Source organism: Solanum verrucosum, unplaced genomic scaffold, assembly GCF_900185275.1.
Source record: "Solanum verrucosum unplaced genomic scaffold, falcon-dt-bn FXZP01000255.1, whole genome shotgun sequence".
In the NCBI taxonomy this organism is placed as follows: Eukaryota; Viridiplantae; Streptophyta; class Magnoliopsida; order Solanales; family Solanaceae; genus Solanum; species Solanum verrucosum.
Window position 1 is genome coordinate 2,097,636 of NW_026020006.1, and position 12,820 is coordinate 2,110,455.

A 12,820-nucleotide genomic window follows, 5' to 3' on the forward strand; every position below is an offset into this window, starting at 1 on the left:
AAGTACATTGTGGCGTTGTCAACGCCACCATTAAAATAAAAGTCTTCAACACCGCCAAAACTTAAAATAAAAGTCCCAATGGCGGCTACAACAGCCGCCAAAACTTAAAATAAAAGTCCCAGTGGCGGCTATAACAACTGCCAAAACTTAAAAAAAAGTCGCTGCTAAAGAATACTATTTGTGGCGACAGTAATCACTGCTAAAAGTACATTATAGCGACAAATGTCGCCACTAAAGCTATATAAGTCGCCGCTAAAATACACTATTTGTAGCGACAATTATCGCCACTAAAGCTATATAAGTCGCCAGTAAACGTACACTATTTGTAGCGACAAATGTCGCCGCTAAATGACTATTATTTGTGGCGACAAGTATTGCCACTAAAGCTATATAAGTCGCCACTAAAAGTACACTATTTGTAGCGATAAATGTCGCCACTAAAGCTATATAAGTTGCCGCTAAAAGTACACTATTTGTAGCGACAAATGTCCCCTAAAGTGAAATTTGTCGCCGCTAAAAGTTCACTTTTTGTGGCGACATTGACGCCACTAAAGCTAAATATGTCGCCGCTAAAAGTACACTATTGTGGCAATATTATTGCCGCCAAAAGTACTGTTTGGTTGTCGCCACGGTTACCGCCCCTATAATACACTAGTTGTGGTAGCCTTAACGGTCGCTAAAACTATTATAATTCGCCACTAAATAATTCTATTTGCGACGACTTTAACCACCACTATTACTATTAGAAATCGCCTCTATAGATATGTTATTTGTGGCGCCTATAACTGCCACCAATACTCTTAAAAGTCGCTGCCAAAGGTTTGTTATTTGGTCAACTATAACCGCTGCAATACTTATAAAGAGTATGGTGACTTCAACTACCGGTAATACATATAAAAATCGCCGCAAATAGTAATTTGAGACACTTGGCCAAGCTACCTCTTCGTGAAGTGATGTTGATATCAATATACTTTCAAGTGTTAGATATGGACCTGTTGAGAAATCAGCAAGTACATATAATGTTTGATGGTATACAATTACAGAAATATTCAACAGTATATAGTTATACATAAAACCACAACAGGTTTCTGGTCCTTTTTATCAGACCAGTTCAAGACTCAAAATCTCTCGGACAAAGTTGATAGCAACAGAAACAAATGCACTAAATCTGGGACCCAAAATATACATATGAACATATTTATCGTGGTCGGAACTTGGGTCTAACTGTGATCGCCCCGGGCCTTGTCTCCTCATAACGATATCTACAGAACATGAGATTCACATTTCACTTAGTTTATTGATTGGGGAAGAAAAAAGAACATTTGCCAACTGTTAGACTCGGCAAAAGGACACAAAAGTTCCTGGAAGAGAATTATACCCGTTCTCCACGAGAAAGCTTCTTATAGCCATTGGAAGCGCAGCTTGTCCCCGGCTATGAATACCTTTACCTGTGAAATTGCGTACAACACTTCACACTAGTCAGACAACCTTAATGTTGTAAGTCAGTTAAGGCACTAGTAACAAAATAGGCACCAATTGAATAAAATTCAAAAATAACCGACAATCCATGAGAAGTTTTGACACCGGGAAGTATGACCACCATTACATGTTCTATTGAAGGCAAGGACTACAAACTCATTTAGATACATGATGCTATGATTCGGTAACATGTATGAGATTGAGCTCCATGATCACCACATATCAAGCATAACAATTCAACTAGGCTACTCAAGCTTCCTAGTAAAAGCAACTAAAAGCACAATATTTTTAGAAAACACACGATTCTCATAACACTTCCCCACTTCCAGAAAATAGTAACAGAATGCCTAGAGCTAAACAAATAGAGTGAATGATGAAGAGCCAGTCATAAAGTAATAACAGGTCCAAACACACTCCAACCTATAACTACAACCACAATGAAGAACATGTTGCTGGTGAATACATCTAGACCTGTAAGATGTATCATATCCTTGAGCAACACTTTTCAAGAGGAAAATACCTGTTATGACCTCTAAGAAAGCTGGCCGTTGCTTATTCAATAGGGACCCTTTGCTCTCATTCTCCACATCAATAGAGACAGCAGCTCCTAAGCTGCGCTTCAAGTTCACTTGATTCATATGGCCAACAAGATTCTGTGCCACCTGAGATTCAATCTTTTGCAAATGTTCTTGTAAGGCTTGAACTGCCTCTTTTGCATGAAGACCATGCAAGTCCAGTGTCCATTGATCATTCTTACCGTTGCGGGTAGTCAAAATTTCTTTTGCGGCCTGGGCATTTAGCCTATTAGCAGCAACCCACTCTTCTTGGGCTTTTAGAGAAAAATGTTGGGCAGATAAGTGGTCACCTCTGAGATAGGCCTCACTGGCAGCCTTAGAATGTCTGGCTGCTGACCTGTTTATAGAATGAGAGAGGATTTCAGAATTGATTTAATAATAACTTGGATAAGAGCTTAACACGTTCAAAACCATGAAACTTCTAACAATTACGGCTGCAATGATAATAACAAAGAATGAAGATGGTTTGTTTCATCATAATATGTTGCATAACATAGTTTGTTGAAAAAGCGATATCTGCTTTTGAAGTTGTTTGGCCTCTATAATTCTCCCAATGTTTCATACTAAAATATGCCAAATATAATTAATTATCTTTATTTAAGAACCAAACCTGGCAGAGCTTTGAGAAGACATCTTCTGTTCATAGGATCTTAGAGAGTATCACTTCAAATACAGAAAAATCAATAACAAAAGAAACGTTCACCAACTACCACTGTCTTCCATTTATGTAAAATAAAAGATACCAAATACCCTTTCATGAAAAACACACTCAATCTACCAGTCTTAACTGCCCAGATTTACCCTGGTAGAATTTTAAATATATTACCCACCAGGTATCTGCACCAATAGATGAAAGAAATCTTAGATATTCATATAGTGGGCTATGTAGACTGTGTGTTGTCATTGTGATTTAGCTGCAAATTGTCTGCATCCCATCTTTCCACTTGATTCTCTATTTACTGAAAAAGGTGTTACTACTGACCATCGGTAATTGAAAGGAGGGGAGATGGAAAAGTTGTTGGAGTTCTTTTTCCTCTCACGAATGTAGTCTTATTTCTTTTTTACTCCCTCAAATTGGTGTATTGTTCAAATTTTCAATAAAAGAATCATAGTTTTCTGAGAAAGAACAAGAAGAGTCAGAGTTTTAATAATTTGGTGAAATCATAATAGTTTTGGTTTCTCAATCAAGTTACTGGCCTGAACAAAACCCAGCCAATGCTTGACCCTCGCTGGTATAAGTTGTCCTTATCGTCAGTATAAACTATCCTTGCAATCTTAAATGAAATTAAAAAAAGACAGGGAAGCAAGGAAAAGGTAAATCAATCATGTTTTCACTCAAAAGGTAAACGTGTATAGACAAGTGCAAGTAAATCTACCTCGTCATTTTCACCGCATCCTTCCGATGGATCGAGTAAATATCATCCTCTTCCCACTCAGGCTCAACCGGTACAAAGCTCATACTCCCCACTGCTCCATCAAAATGAAGTTTGTTCTTGTGAGGAACACAGTTATTTATTAGTTCTTGACTGTTGCTCTGAAGACACTTAGCAAGTGCATGCCTCAATTCATCCAGATCCACGTTGTTTGTCAATGACACACCTGTATTAGCAGCAAACTTACTAATATTCATGAGAGAATCCTTACTACTAGACTTCACCCCTTTAGTATCGGTGTCTACGTCTTTACGCTTTTGTATGCAGGGAGTATCTGCTTCTTCTGGAGTTGTTCTGTTGTCATGTGCAACATATGTATGATCAGGAGATACCATTGCTTCTAACAATGTCAAGGCCTTATTGAAATCATTTACACCAGCCATGACATCTGCGATCAAGGTGTCATCAGCCCATGGCTGGAGCTCTTTCAGCTTTTGACACACCTCAAGAAAACCTCTTTCTCGGATAAAACCATCACTCTGGTTGAAACAAGAATCGCCAACTTGACTATGATTTGCATCAGACTCTTTATTAGCCATTAAAGATGGAAAACTTACAGACGGTAGCAGCAAGGGTGAAAAGGGCTTCTCTAGAGTTGCTCCACTGTTCTTTGCGATGCTTTGAGATGGACCCCTTAAGGAAGTGGAGGGAACGGATAAGTGGGGGAAGGTTTCTCTCTCAGGCTCTGGCTCAAGATTTTGTTGCTTCAGTCTCTCATTAAGGTCAAATGCTGCCCAACCAGAAGTCTTAGCCCTCCTCCCAGACATCTTCTTATGTAGAGGACTTGTCACGCTTGTAGAAGCAGCCATCTTAAGTTGACATGGAAAGCACTTAAATCATTTTAAGTGCCACACCACCACCTCTTCTTGCCTATAATTTAATAAGTGTCTCCTTAATTCAAGTTTAAGTTTTGGCTCCGGATTTTGAAAAAAATGATAGCTTGAAAGAGTTTAAACTGCACAAAAATTCCAACATCAAATTTCAAATGAAAGATAATACAAGCAATAAGGCTGGTTGAAAAATAATGTTTAACTATGAAGGTTCATTCTAGACAACCAACTATCATAAACTCTCCACTTAAGATCAGTCTACAATTTTTTTCCTTTTTAATATCTATGGTGTCGCGGCTAGCTTATGCCCACATGATTAATTCAATAAACAGCCTGTCCAACCGACAAGCATAGGTTTTTGACGTGATCATGCTCACCGAGGTTAGATCAGGTGAACTCAAGCTAGGATTCAAACTTGAAATCTCTAGGTCGTTAGTCCCCACCTCAACCACTAGGACTTCCCCTTGTGACCTTTTGATCAATTACCGCGATGCAAATCAATCCAATTAAAACTTTGTATTGTATATCTAAGTTCTACAACCATACTTGAAGAACAGAAAATTCAGTTTAAAGCGGTACGGTATTTACCTCTCCACTTGTACATATAAGTAAAAAACATTTTTTACAAAGCTTATCTCCTACAATAATCACCTTAGTAAAAACATGAACTTTCTACATTTTCAAACTCTTTGCAGCATTCAGAAGCAGAAAATCCAACCTTAAGCTAAAAATTTAGGAAAACTATAATTAACATATATTCCTGTTCAAAATCTTGACGCCGTACAATAATCACCTTCAGTAAATTTAATTTTCTAACCAACTCAAAACCTTTGCATCACTCAGAAGCTGTAAAATCCAACCTTTAGCTACAAATTTAGGAAAACTACAATTAACATATATTCCTGTTCGAAATCTTCATGTCCTACTACAATCACCTTCAGTAAAATTAATTTTTTTTATCAACTCAAAACGTTTGCGTCACTCAGAAACTGTAAAATCCAACCATCTCTACCTTTCTACTTTTTTTTTTTTTGAGAAGTAGTAAAAATCCAACCTTAAGCTCATTTTTAGGAGAACTACAAACAACTTTGTATTCCTGTTCAAAACTTTCATGTCCTGCAATAACCACCTACAGTAAGATTTCTAATCTCTAAGGACTTCAATTCCTTAGCAATCATTCAGAAACAGTAAACATCCAACCTTTTTTTTTAGCAGTAAAAATCCAAACTTTAGCTAAACTTAAGGAAAATATCAATTACTCCCTTCATTCACTTTTACTTGTCCACTCTTAAGACCTTACAAGTTTCTTAAGATACAATGATTGATATGAGGACTTTACCATAATGCCCATTTTAATTGATGTTTAGTATTAAGGTTTTGAAAAATAATTTGGGGAATAAGTGATTAATAAGGTTTTCTCAATATGTTAAAAGCTATGTTGCTCGGACTCTTCAAACATGTCACTGGGTGCATGTCAGATCCCATTTTTACAGGATCCAACACGGGTGCGGCTGCATTTTTGGAAAGTCCAAGCAATATAGGTTAAAAAGTGCCAAATAAAAGTGAAAAATAATTTTTGGAATAGTAGACAAGTAAAAGTAATCGGAGAGAGTAATATATGTTCCTAATCAAAGCCTTAATGTCCAATAGTTATCAGCTTCACTAAACTTATAATTTCCTACAGCTTAACCTAAGGGTGTGACTTAGTGGTCAATGGAGTGAATTGAGCATGACAAGGTCGCAGATTCGATTCCAGAAACTAAACACAAGGTGATTTCTTTCTATTTGTTCTAGGTTACTTATGGTACATGTTGTCGATGGGGTATCTGTAGTCTAGGTGTGCACAGGTTGGTCCAAACAACACAGTTATAAAATAAAGGAATTCCTAAAACATACAAAACCTTAACACCATTCAGAAACAGCTAAACTCCAATTTTTCCTTTTTTGTTTATAAAGCAGTAAAAATCCAACCTTCAGCTAATAGTTTAAGAAAAACAGTTCTTAGTAAACATATGTAAGCAGGAATCAAGGGTAAAATCGTCAATATACCTTCTGGAGTTCTCTTCGAATACAATAAATTGAAAGATAAATCAGGAAAAACTGAACCGGAGGTATCGTATCCACGGGGTGAAAGGAGTGTATGAAGGATTAGAGAGTTGAGATGAAAACTGAAGAATCGGATATTGGTTGTTGACGGAGGCGGAGACGGCGGACGGCGATGCTGATAGGGATCTGCTTCTGCAATCCATAAACAGTTGGTGAATTTTCCGATTGAATCTCCGGCGATCGTCGAGAAGAAAAGAGAAATTGGAAAAAAGGAAGAAAATAGAGAGGAGAAGAAGAAGAAGAATTATTCAACTAATTAAATTGAAACCAAATGAAGAAAAAAAAAACAGAAAAATCTCAATAACTCAACTTCCACAATTTTTGTAATTATTTTTCTAGTTTATGAATATTTATTTTATGTGGCTTGGGAAAAAAAGGCTCCCACAAGGGTATAATTAATTTGTTTGTGACAACTTGAAAAGTCAATTTTGGCATGCTACATTAATTAATTAAGTTTTTTTTTAATCAAAATGCCTTTTGTTATTGAACAAGAACTAGTTATGATATTCAATGGAAGGTTTTAGATTTGAATTTTAAGAAAATTAAAAATTGAAGCGAGTAGAGTCATATGTAATGGATCTTGCATGAATAACACTTTTATTAATGAAAATTGGATTGAGCCTGAGAATTACTACTAGCTATTTGAAAAGGATATTTTTAAGTTTGATAATAGTAATTGAAAGTAATTGCTACTTTCACGAACAGTTAGCATGATGAAATTGATCTATATGTAAATAATACATGTTCTTTTTTTGTAGTACCTATTGGATGATCACCATAGCTTTTCTAGAGATAGCTTGTTCATGTAGTTTTTGTTAGATAGAGTAACATTTTCTTTCATCGAGTAAATCATTTAAATTAGTTCTCCATGCAAAATCAAAATAACATTTATATCGTGAAAGAAACACTCTCTCAAATACTATTATACTTATTAGAATATTAAAAAAAAATATTAATCTCTCATGAGGTGAGAAACATTCACTCGTGTGCAACCAGTATTAATAGTGAAAAATCTAAGGAGTGAACTTAATAAATAATGTATATAAGAATTATTATTTGGATCCTAACATGACTTTATTATTTTCGATATATAGAATATCTACTTTTATACTCTTTGCATCTTCTTGATGTCGGTAATGAAACAACTTACTTCATCAAAAAAAAAAAAAAAAGACAAAGTGAGTATCATCTAATATAAGTATCCAATAAGTTTATTTATTACGATTAAATTATACACATTAACATATATTTTTTCTTATTCAAAGTAAATCCCAACAACAACATATGTAGTATAATCCTATAGAGTAAGACATAAAAAATATAATATACGCGAAATTTATTCTCACCTAAAAAATAGATAGATTATTTTTGATAGACGCTCCGCTAAAATAAATCAAATCATACCAAAAACAACAACTTATAACAAAAATAACATAATTTAAAGTAAATCTCAAAACATAAATATTTTTTTGGGCTTTTTTTAATTTTACTTCATAAAGCACTCTTAAACCCTTCAATTGGCCTAAAGAAAAACCCCCAAAAAATCTTTTTCATATAAAGTTGCTTCTTTTACTTCAACTTTTACACATTTGGATTCTCTAATACGATCTTCTTCTCAGGTAATTGAAGACCCTTTTCTGTTTATTAATTATTATTTTTTGTTTTTGCTATTTTTTTTGCTTCGTTTTAGGCAATAGGGGTGTTGAAAGCTACATTCGTCCATGGAGTGAGGGTGGGGTGGGGGGATTCTTGTTTCATTGTTTGTGGGTTTCTGAAAAATGTAGTCTTTTTGATGCTCATTGAATTGTATATGGATTTCTGGGGTTTGGTGATACTTGTTGAAATAAATCATGGTTTCTTTAATGTACCATTTTTGTTGTATATTTGGTTTTCATCTGTTTGTTTGTTTGTTTATGTTTGGGACAGTTGAAGGCAATGAAATGTGAATGCAAATTGGGATTGTTTTGGAGATGAAACAACATTATTATGAAAATGAGGGACTGTCTGTTTTTTTCCTTTTTTCTGCGAAAAATAGCTATGAACATTGATTGTTGATAATTTGTGTGGTGTGTTTTAGTTATCTTTGAATGTCGTCTTTCTGGATATATTATCTGATGCATGAGACCATGTGCAATGTTGTTTTCAGTGTGACTTCTTAGTTGGAGGAAGCCTTTTAACGTTCATCAGAGCTTCGTGGGGTGGGTTCTATCTTTACCGTCATTTGATTCTTGATTTAGCTATGTCAAAGGGAAGAATAACTAAAATTATAGAGACGTATACCTAAATGCTAGTATCTTTTAGAAATGCTCTGTTATTTTTCTGTTGTATGTGCTAATTTTTCCATTAAAGATATACTTTTGATACTCCCTACTCTAAGTTTTGGTTTAACAAGGCTCTACTTTAGTTAGTGTATCACATTCTCTTTGGTAAATGAATTCAGTTAGCTTTAGGTCTTGGTTAAGCTCTCCCTATGTGCTATATTTGAGTTCATAAAAAGATATGTTAGGGATCCACAGAGAGCTCACTTTCATTTCAAATGTGGCTTTGCAAGGGAAACAAGTACCTCATGGTGTTTCTATTTTGCTGTCAAATGCTGGAAGAGACTGAAGCTATATTTTTTTGATGAAGTAATCAAATTTTATCAACTAAAAGGGTAAATAGCGTCTGTATACAAGGTGTATAGCTAAAAACTAGGAGTATACAAATATAGTTTTCTACAAATAGAACTATTTTGTCAAGTGCAACCAACTTAAGGGCATGTACACTTTTTTATAAGTTCATGGCTTTTATGTAGAAGATTTTCTTGGATTTTGATTGTATATTTGGATAAGATTAAAAATAACCACATTCGCCAAAAGGTGCAGGTAGCACACATTGAGAATAAGTGAGAGCTGCCAACTCGACATGGCTTGGTCACGTTCTGCATCGACCTACATATGCACTAGTCCATAGGTGTGGAACTATGATGAGTAAAAGTGCTAAAAGGGGATGGAGTTGATCTAAAATCACATGGAAAGAAATTGTCTACAAAGACCAACAATTTCTTCGAATCAGTGCTGACTTAGCTAAAATTAGGGCACAATGGAAGATAAAGATTCGTATAGGTGATATCTTTTAGGTGGGAATAGGTTTAGTCTTGTTAGTACATTCATTTTGAACCTGCTGCTTTTCTAGGAGCATTTTGACCTAATCAATTTATATGTACACAACATATTTTTCACATTTATTTTTGTTTGGTATGAATTATAATGATGACATGAGTTAAGATTAAACAGAGAAACATGGTCAGTGAGGTATCATGTAGCCGACCCCAACTTGTTCGGGATTGAGGCATAGTTATTATTGTTGATTGCATATTTAGTCTTAATTCATTATTGATGGTTGTTTCACACACATTTGGTTTTCTGATATAGTGTTCTTAACTTCATATTGGTTGCGCAAGGTACATGACAGCTTAAAATGTTAATTTGATGATTATTCATGATCAATTGACCAAATTCACATCATGTAGGACATTCTCTTAATACTTTTTAAAATCCATTTGGAGATATATACACCAAAGCATGGATGATGTTGACATAGAATTGGATGAACTGGAATTAGTTGCTGCTGCTGCTGGTTACCACTATTATAATTGTATAGCTAGGCAGCCTTCTCGTGGTTCAACTCCTAAAGGGTCTGGGTTCTTGAGCGAACTGCTCAGTGCCGACAATGATGTGTGTCGGGAAATGTTAAGGATGGATAAACATGTTTTTCACAAGCTATGTAACATCCTTCGAGAAAGAGCCATGCTACGTGACACAGCTGGTGTTATGATAGAGGAGCAATTGGCAATCTTTTTGAACATTGTTGGCCACAATGAACGCAACAGGGTAATACAAGAGCGTTATCAGCACTCTGGTGAAACAATAAGCAGACATTTTAATAATGTATTGAGGGCACTTAAGTCGTTATCACGCGAGTTCCTTCAACTTCCTCCAGTCAGCACTCCTCTCCAGATCCTTGAAAGTAATAGATTCTACCCGTATTTTGAGGTTAGCCTCTGATCCCCTTCTTACTTATTTCATTTCATTGTAGATTGGACTATTAACCTGACTATTTTATTACAGGATTGCATTGGTGTGATTGATGGCATGCGTATCCCTGCTCATGTGCCAGCCAAGGATCAATCTCGTTTTCGTAATAGGAAGGGTAATTTGACCCAAAATGTATTGGCAGCGTGCACATTGGATCTCCAATTTATATTTGTCTACCCTGGCTGGGAAGGCTCAGCTACAGATTCACGGGTACTGAGAGCAGTTCTAGATGATCCTGATCAAAACTTCCCTCCAATTCCTGAAGGTTGTTCATAATTTTTAAACATAATAGTTTTGTCTTTACTTTAGTTCATTTTTCTTTTCTACACATGCTCAAACAACTCATATTGATATTTATCAACAAATTGTCTGTTGCAGGGAAATATTATCTCGTTGATACAGGTTATGTTAATATGAATGGATTTATTGCTCCATTTCCAGGAATTCGTTATCATCTTCCTGAATATCGGGGTGCTAATCTATTACCTAGAAATGCGAACGAGTTATTTAACCACCGGCATGCATCACTTAGAAATGCCATTCAGAAATCTTTTGATGTGCTGAAAACAAGATTTCCAATCCTCAAACTTGCTCCTCAATATGCTTTTCATACACAGAGGGACATTGTTATAGCTGCATGTGTTATTCACAATCACATCCGGCGTGAGGATAAGAGTGACTGGTTGTTTAAAGACATTGAAGGAAGATATGTAGAAGAGTTGCCTGATTTAGATGACAATCCTGATCCACACTTGTCTTTTCAGGTACAAGAACAGAGTGCCTCTGCATTGAGAGATTCCATTACAGCAGCAATGTGGAATGACTTTATCAATAAATGGGATGAGTGGTGATTCATGCTTCTTGGAGAAAAGATGTGAATACTTTCATGTGTTCATGGGATGAGTGGAGAAAAGTTATACCCCATATTCACAATATAATTTTATTTTTTGATGACGGTGGTGTTCGGGCTAGCTTCCGCACACCTAGACTAGTTCCACCGGGTACCTGCTGCTTCTCACCAGCAGTTACCGGGAGCGATCTATTTTAGAACCTTATATGTAAGATGCTAGATTTTGAATAGAGGTTTGGACCTGACTACTTTCCTGGATATACTGTCAAAGAGGAAAGGTAGATTTGGTGTTTGCCATACTGAGAAGCATTCAGTTTTTGCTTTGCCATAGTAAGTTTGTAATACTAGCAAGATAACACTCATCCTTCAACCTGAGAATCGTCTTCTTTTCCTTTTTCTGTGCCCAAATTTTGAGATGCTTTCTTCTGCATTCTGTTGTTATCTACTGATAATAGTAACTTAATATCATTGTCAACCTGGATGATAGCAGAAGGTTTTACTTTGAACAGAGTTGATCACATGTATTCTAGATAATTAATAGATAAATACACACGAAAAAGTCAGTACATATAGCCTCACCATGATCCGCGGCATTTTTGGACTTTTAGGAGCCATTTTATAGAATTAGGTGATTTTTTCTATTTTTCGTGTGTGTTAGTTCAAGAATATTTGGTGAAATAGCTTCCAGACGATTTTTTTGAAAAAATTTACTAGACCCTCCTAAGGAGTTGGAGGAGCAATATATATAGTTTCACCATGATTTGCGACATGTTTGGACATTTAGAAGCCATTTTATATGAATTAGGTGATACTTCAATTTTTCGTGTGTGTTAGCCCATAAATATTTGGTGAAATGTCTTTCGGACAATATTTTTGAAAAAAACTTTATGAGACCCACCGTAAAGAGTTGGTGGAGCAATATGTATAGCCTCACTATAATTTGCAACATTTTTGGACATTTAGGTGTCATTTTATAGGAATTAGGCGATTTTTTCAATTTTCCGTGTGTGTTAGCTCATGAATATTTAGTAAAATGACTCTCGGTAGATTTTTTTTGAAAAAAGCTTTACGAGACTCTGTTAGGAGTTGGGGGATCAGTACCTACAACCTCATTATGATCCACAACATTTTTTGGCATATAGCAGACATTTTATAGTAATTTGGCGAATTTTTCAATTTTTTGGTGTATATTAGTGCATGAATATTTGGTGAAATGGCTTCCTGGCGACTTTTTTTGAAAAACATTACAAGACCTTCCGTAAGGTGTTGGGGCATATAGTCTCACCATGATCCACAACATTTTTGGGCATTTAGGAGTCATTTTATTGGAATTAGGCGATTGTTTAAATTTCTTATGTGTGTTAGCCCATGAATATTTGGTGAAATGACTACCGGGCATTTTTTTAAAAAAACTTTACAAGACCCTCTGTAAGGAATTGGGGGAGCAGTACGTATAGCTTCACTATGATCC

The 12,820-nt window shown here is 35.6% G+C and overlaps 2 protein-coding genes across 3 annotated transcripts; one reads left to right on the top strand and one right to left on the bottom strand.

Moving 5' to 3' along the window:
* Positions 1–916: 916 nt before the first annotated feature.
* On the bottom strand, positions 917–6,747 carry LOC125819485 (uncharacterized). Its single transcript, XM_049498917.1, has 5 exons — positions 6,367–6,747; positions 3,431–4,442; positions 2,000–2,391; positions 1,379–1,448; positions 917–1,262 (listed from the first exon to the last, which is right to left on the bottom strand). The coding sequence occupies exons 2-5, from the start codon at positions 4,294–4,296 to the stop codon at positions 1,199–1,201; spliced, it is 1,392 nt and encodes a 463-aa protein (XP_049354874.1). The 5' UTR covers positions 4,297–4,442; positions 6,367–6,747; the 3' UTR covers positions 917–1,198.
* A 1,187-nt stretch (positions 6,748–7,934) lies between these two features.
* Positions 7,935–11,727, top strand: LOC125819491 (uncharacterized). 2 transcript variants are annotated; one of them, XM_049498923.1, is made up of 4 exons: positions 7,935–8,042; positions 9,935–10,457; positions 10,533–10,764; positions 10,878–11,727. In XM_049498923.1, exons 2-4 carry the CDS (start codon positions 9,987–9,989, stop codon positions 11,348–11,350), a joined length of 1,176 nt encoding a protein of 391 aa, XP_049354880.1. In that variant the 5' UTR covers positions 7,935–8,042; positions 9,935–9,986; the 3' UTR covers positions 11,351–11,727. The 2 variants fall into 2 exon arrangements, with proteins under 2 accessions (XP_049354880.1, XP_049354881.1); XM_049498924.1 differs by lacking the exon at positions 7,935–8,042 and adding an exon at positions 8,601–8,621.
* The last annotated feature ends 1,093 nt before the right edge of the window (positions 11,728–12,820 follow it).

Coding starts and splice junctions, on each gene's coding strand:
- LOC125819485 (XM_049498917.1), bottom strand. CDS start 4,296: ATGGCTGCTTCTACAAGCGTGACAAGTCCTCTACATAAGAAGATGTCT. Junction 2,392..3,430: donor GATGCGGTGAAAATGACGAG/GTAGATTTACTT, acceptor TTCTATAAACAG/GTCAGCAGCCAGACATTCTA. Junction 1,449..1,999: donor TTTCTTAGAGGTCATAACAG/GTATTTTCCTCT, acceptor GCAATTTCACAG/GTAAAGGTATTCATAGCCGG.
- LOC125819491 (XM_049498923.1), top strand. CDS start 9,987: ATGGATGATGTTGACATAGAATTGGATGAACTGGAATTAGTTGCTGCT. Junction 10,458..10,532: donor GATTCTACCCGTATTTTGAG/GTTAGCCTCTGA, acceptor ATTTTATTACAG/GATTGCATTGGTGTGATTGA. Junction 10,765..10,877: donor CTTCCCTCCAATTCCTGAAG/GTTGTTCATAAT, acceptor TGTCTGTTGCAG/GGAAATATTATCTCGTTGAT.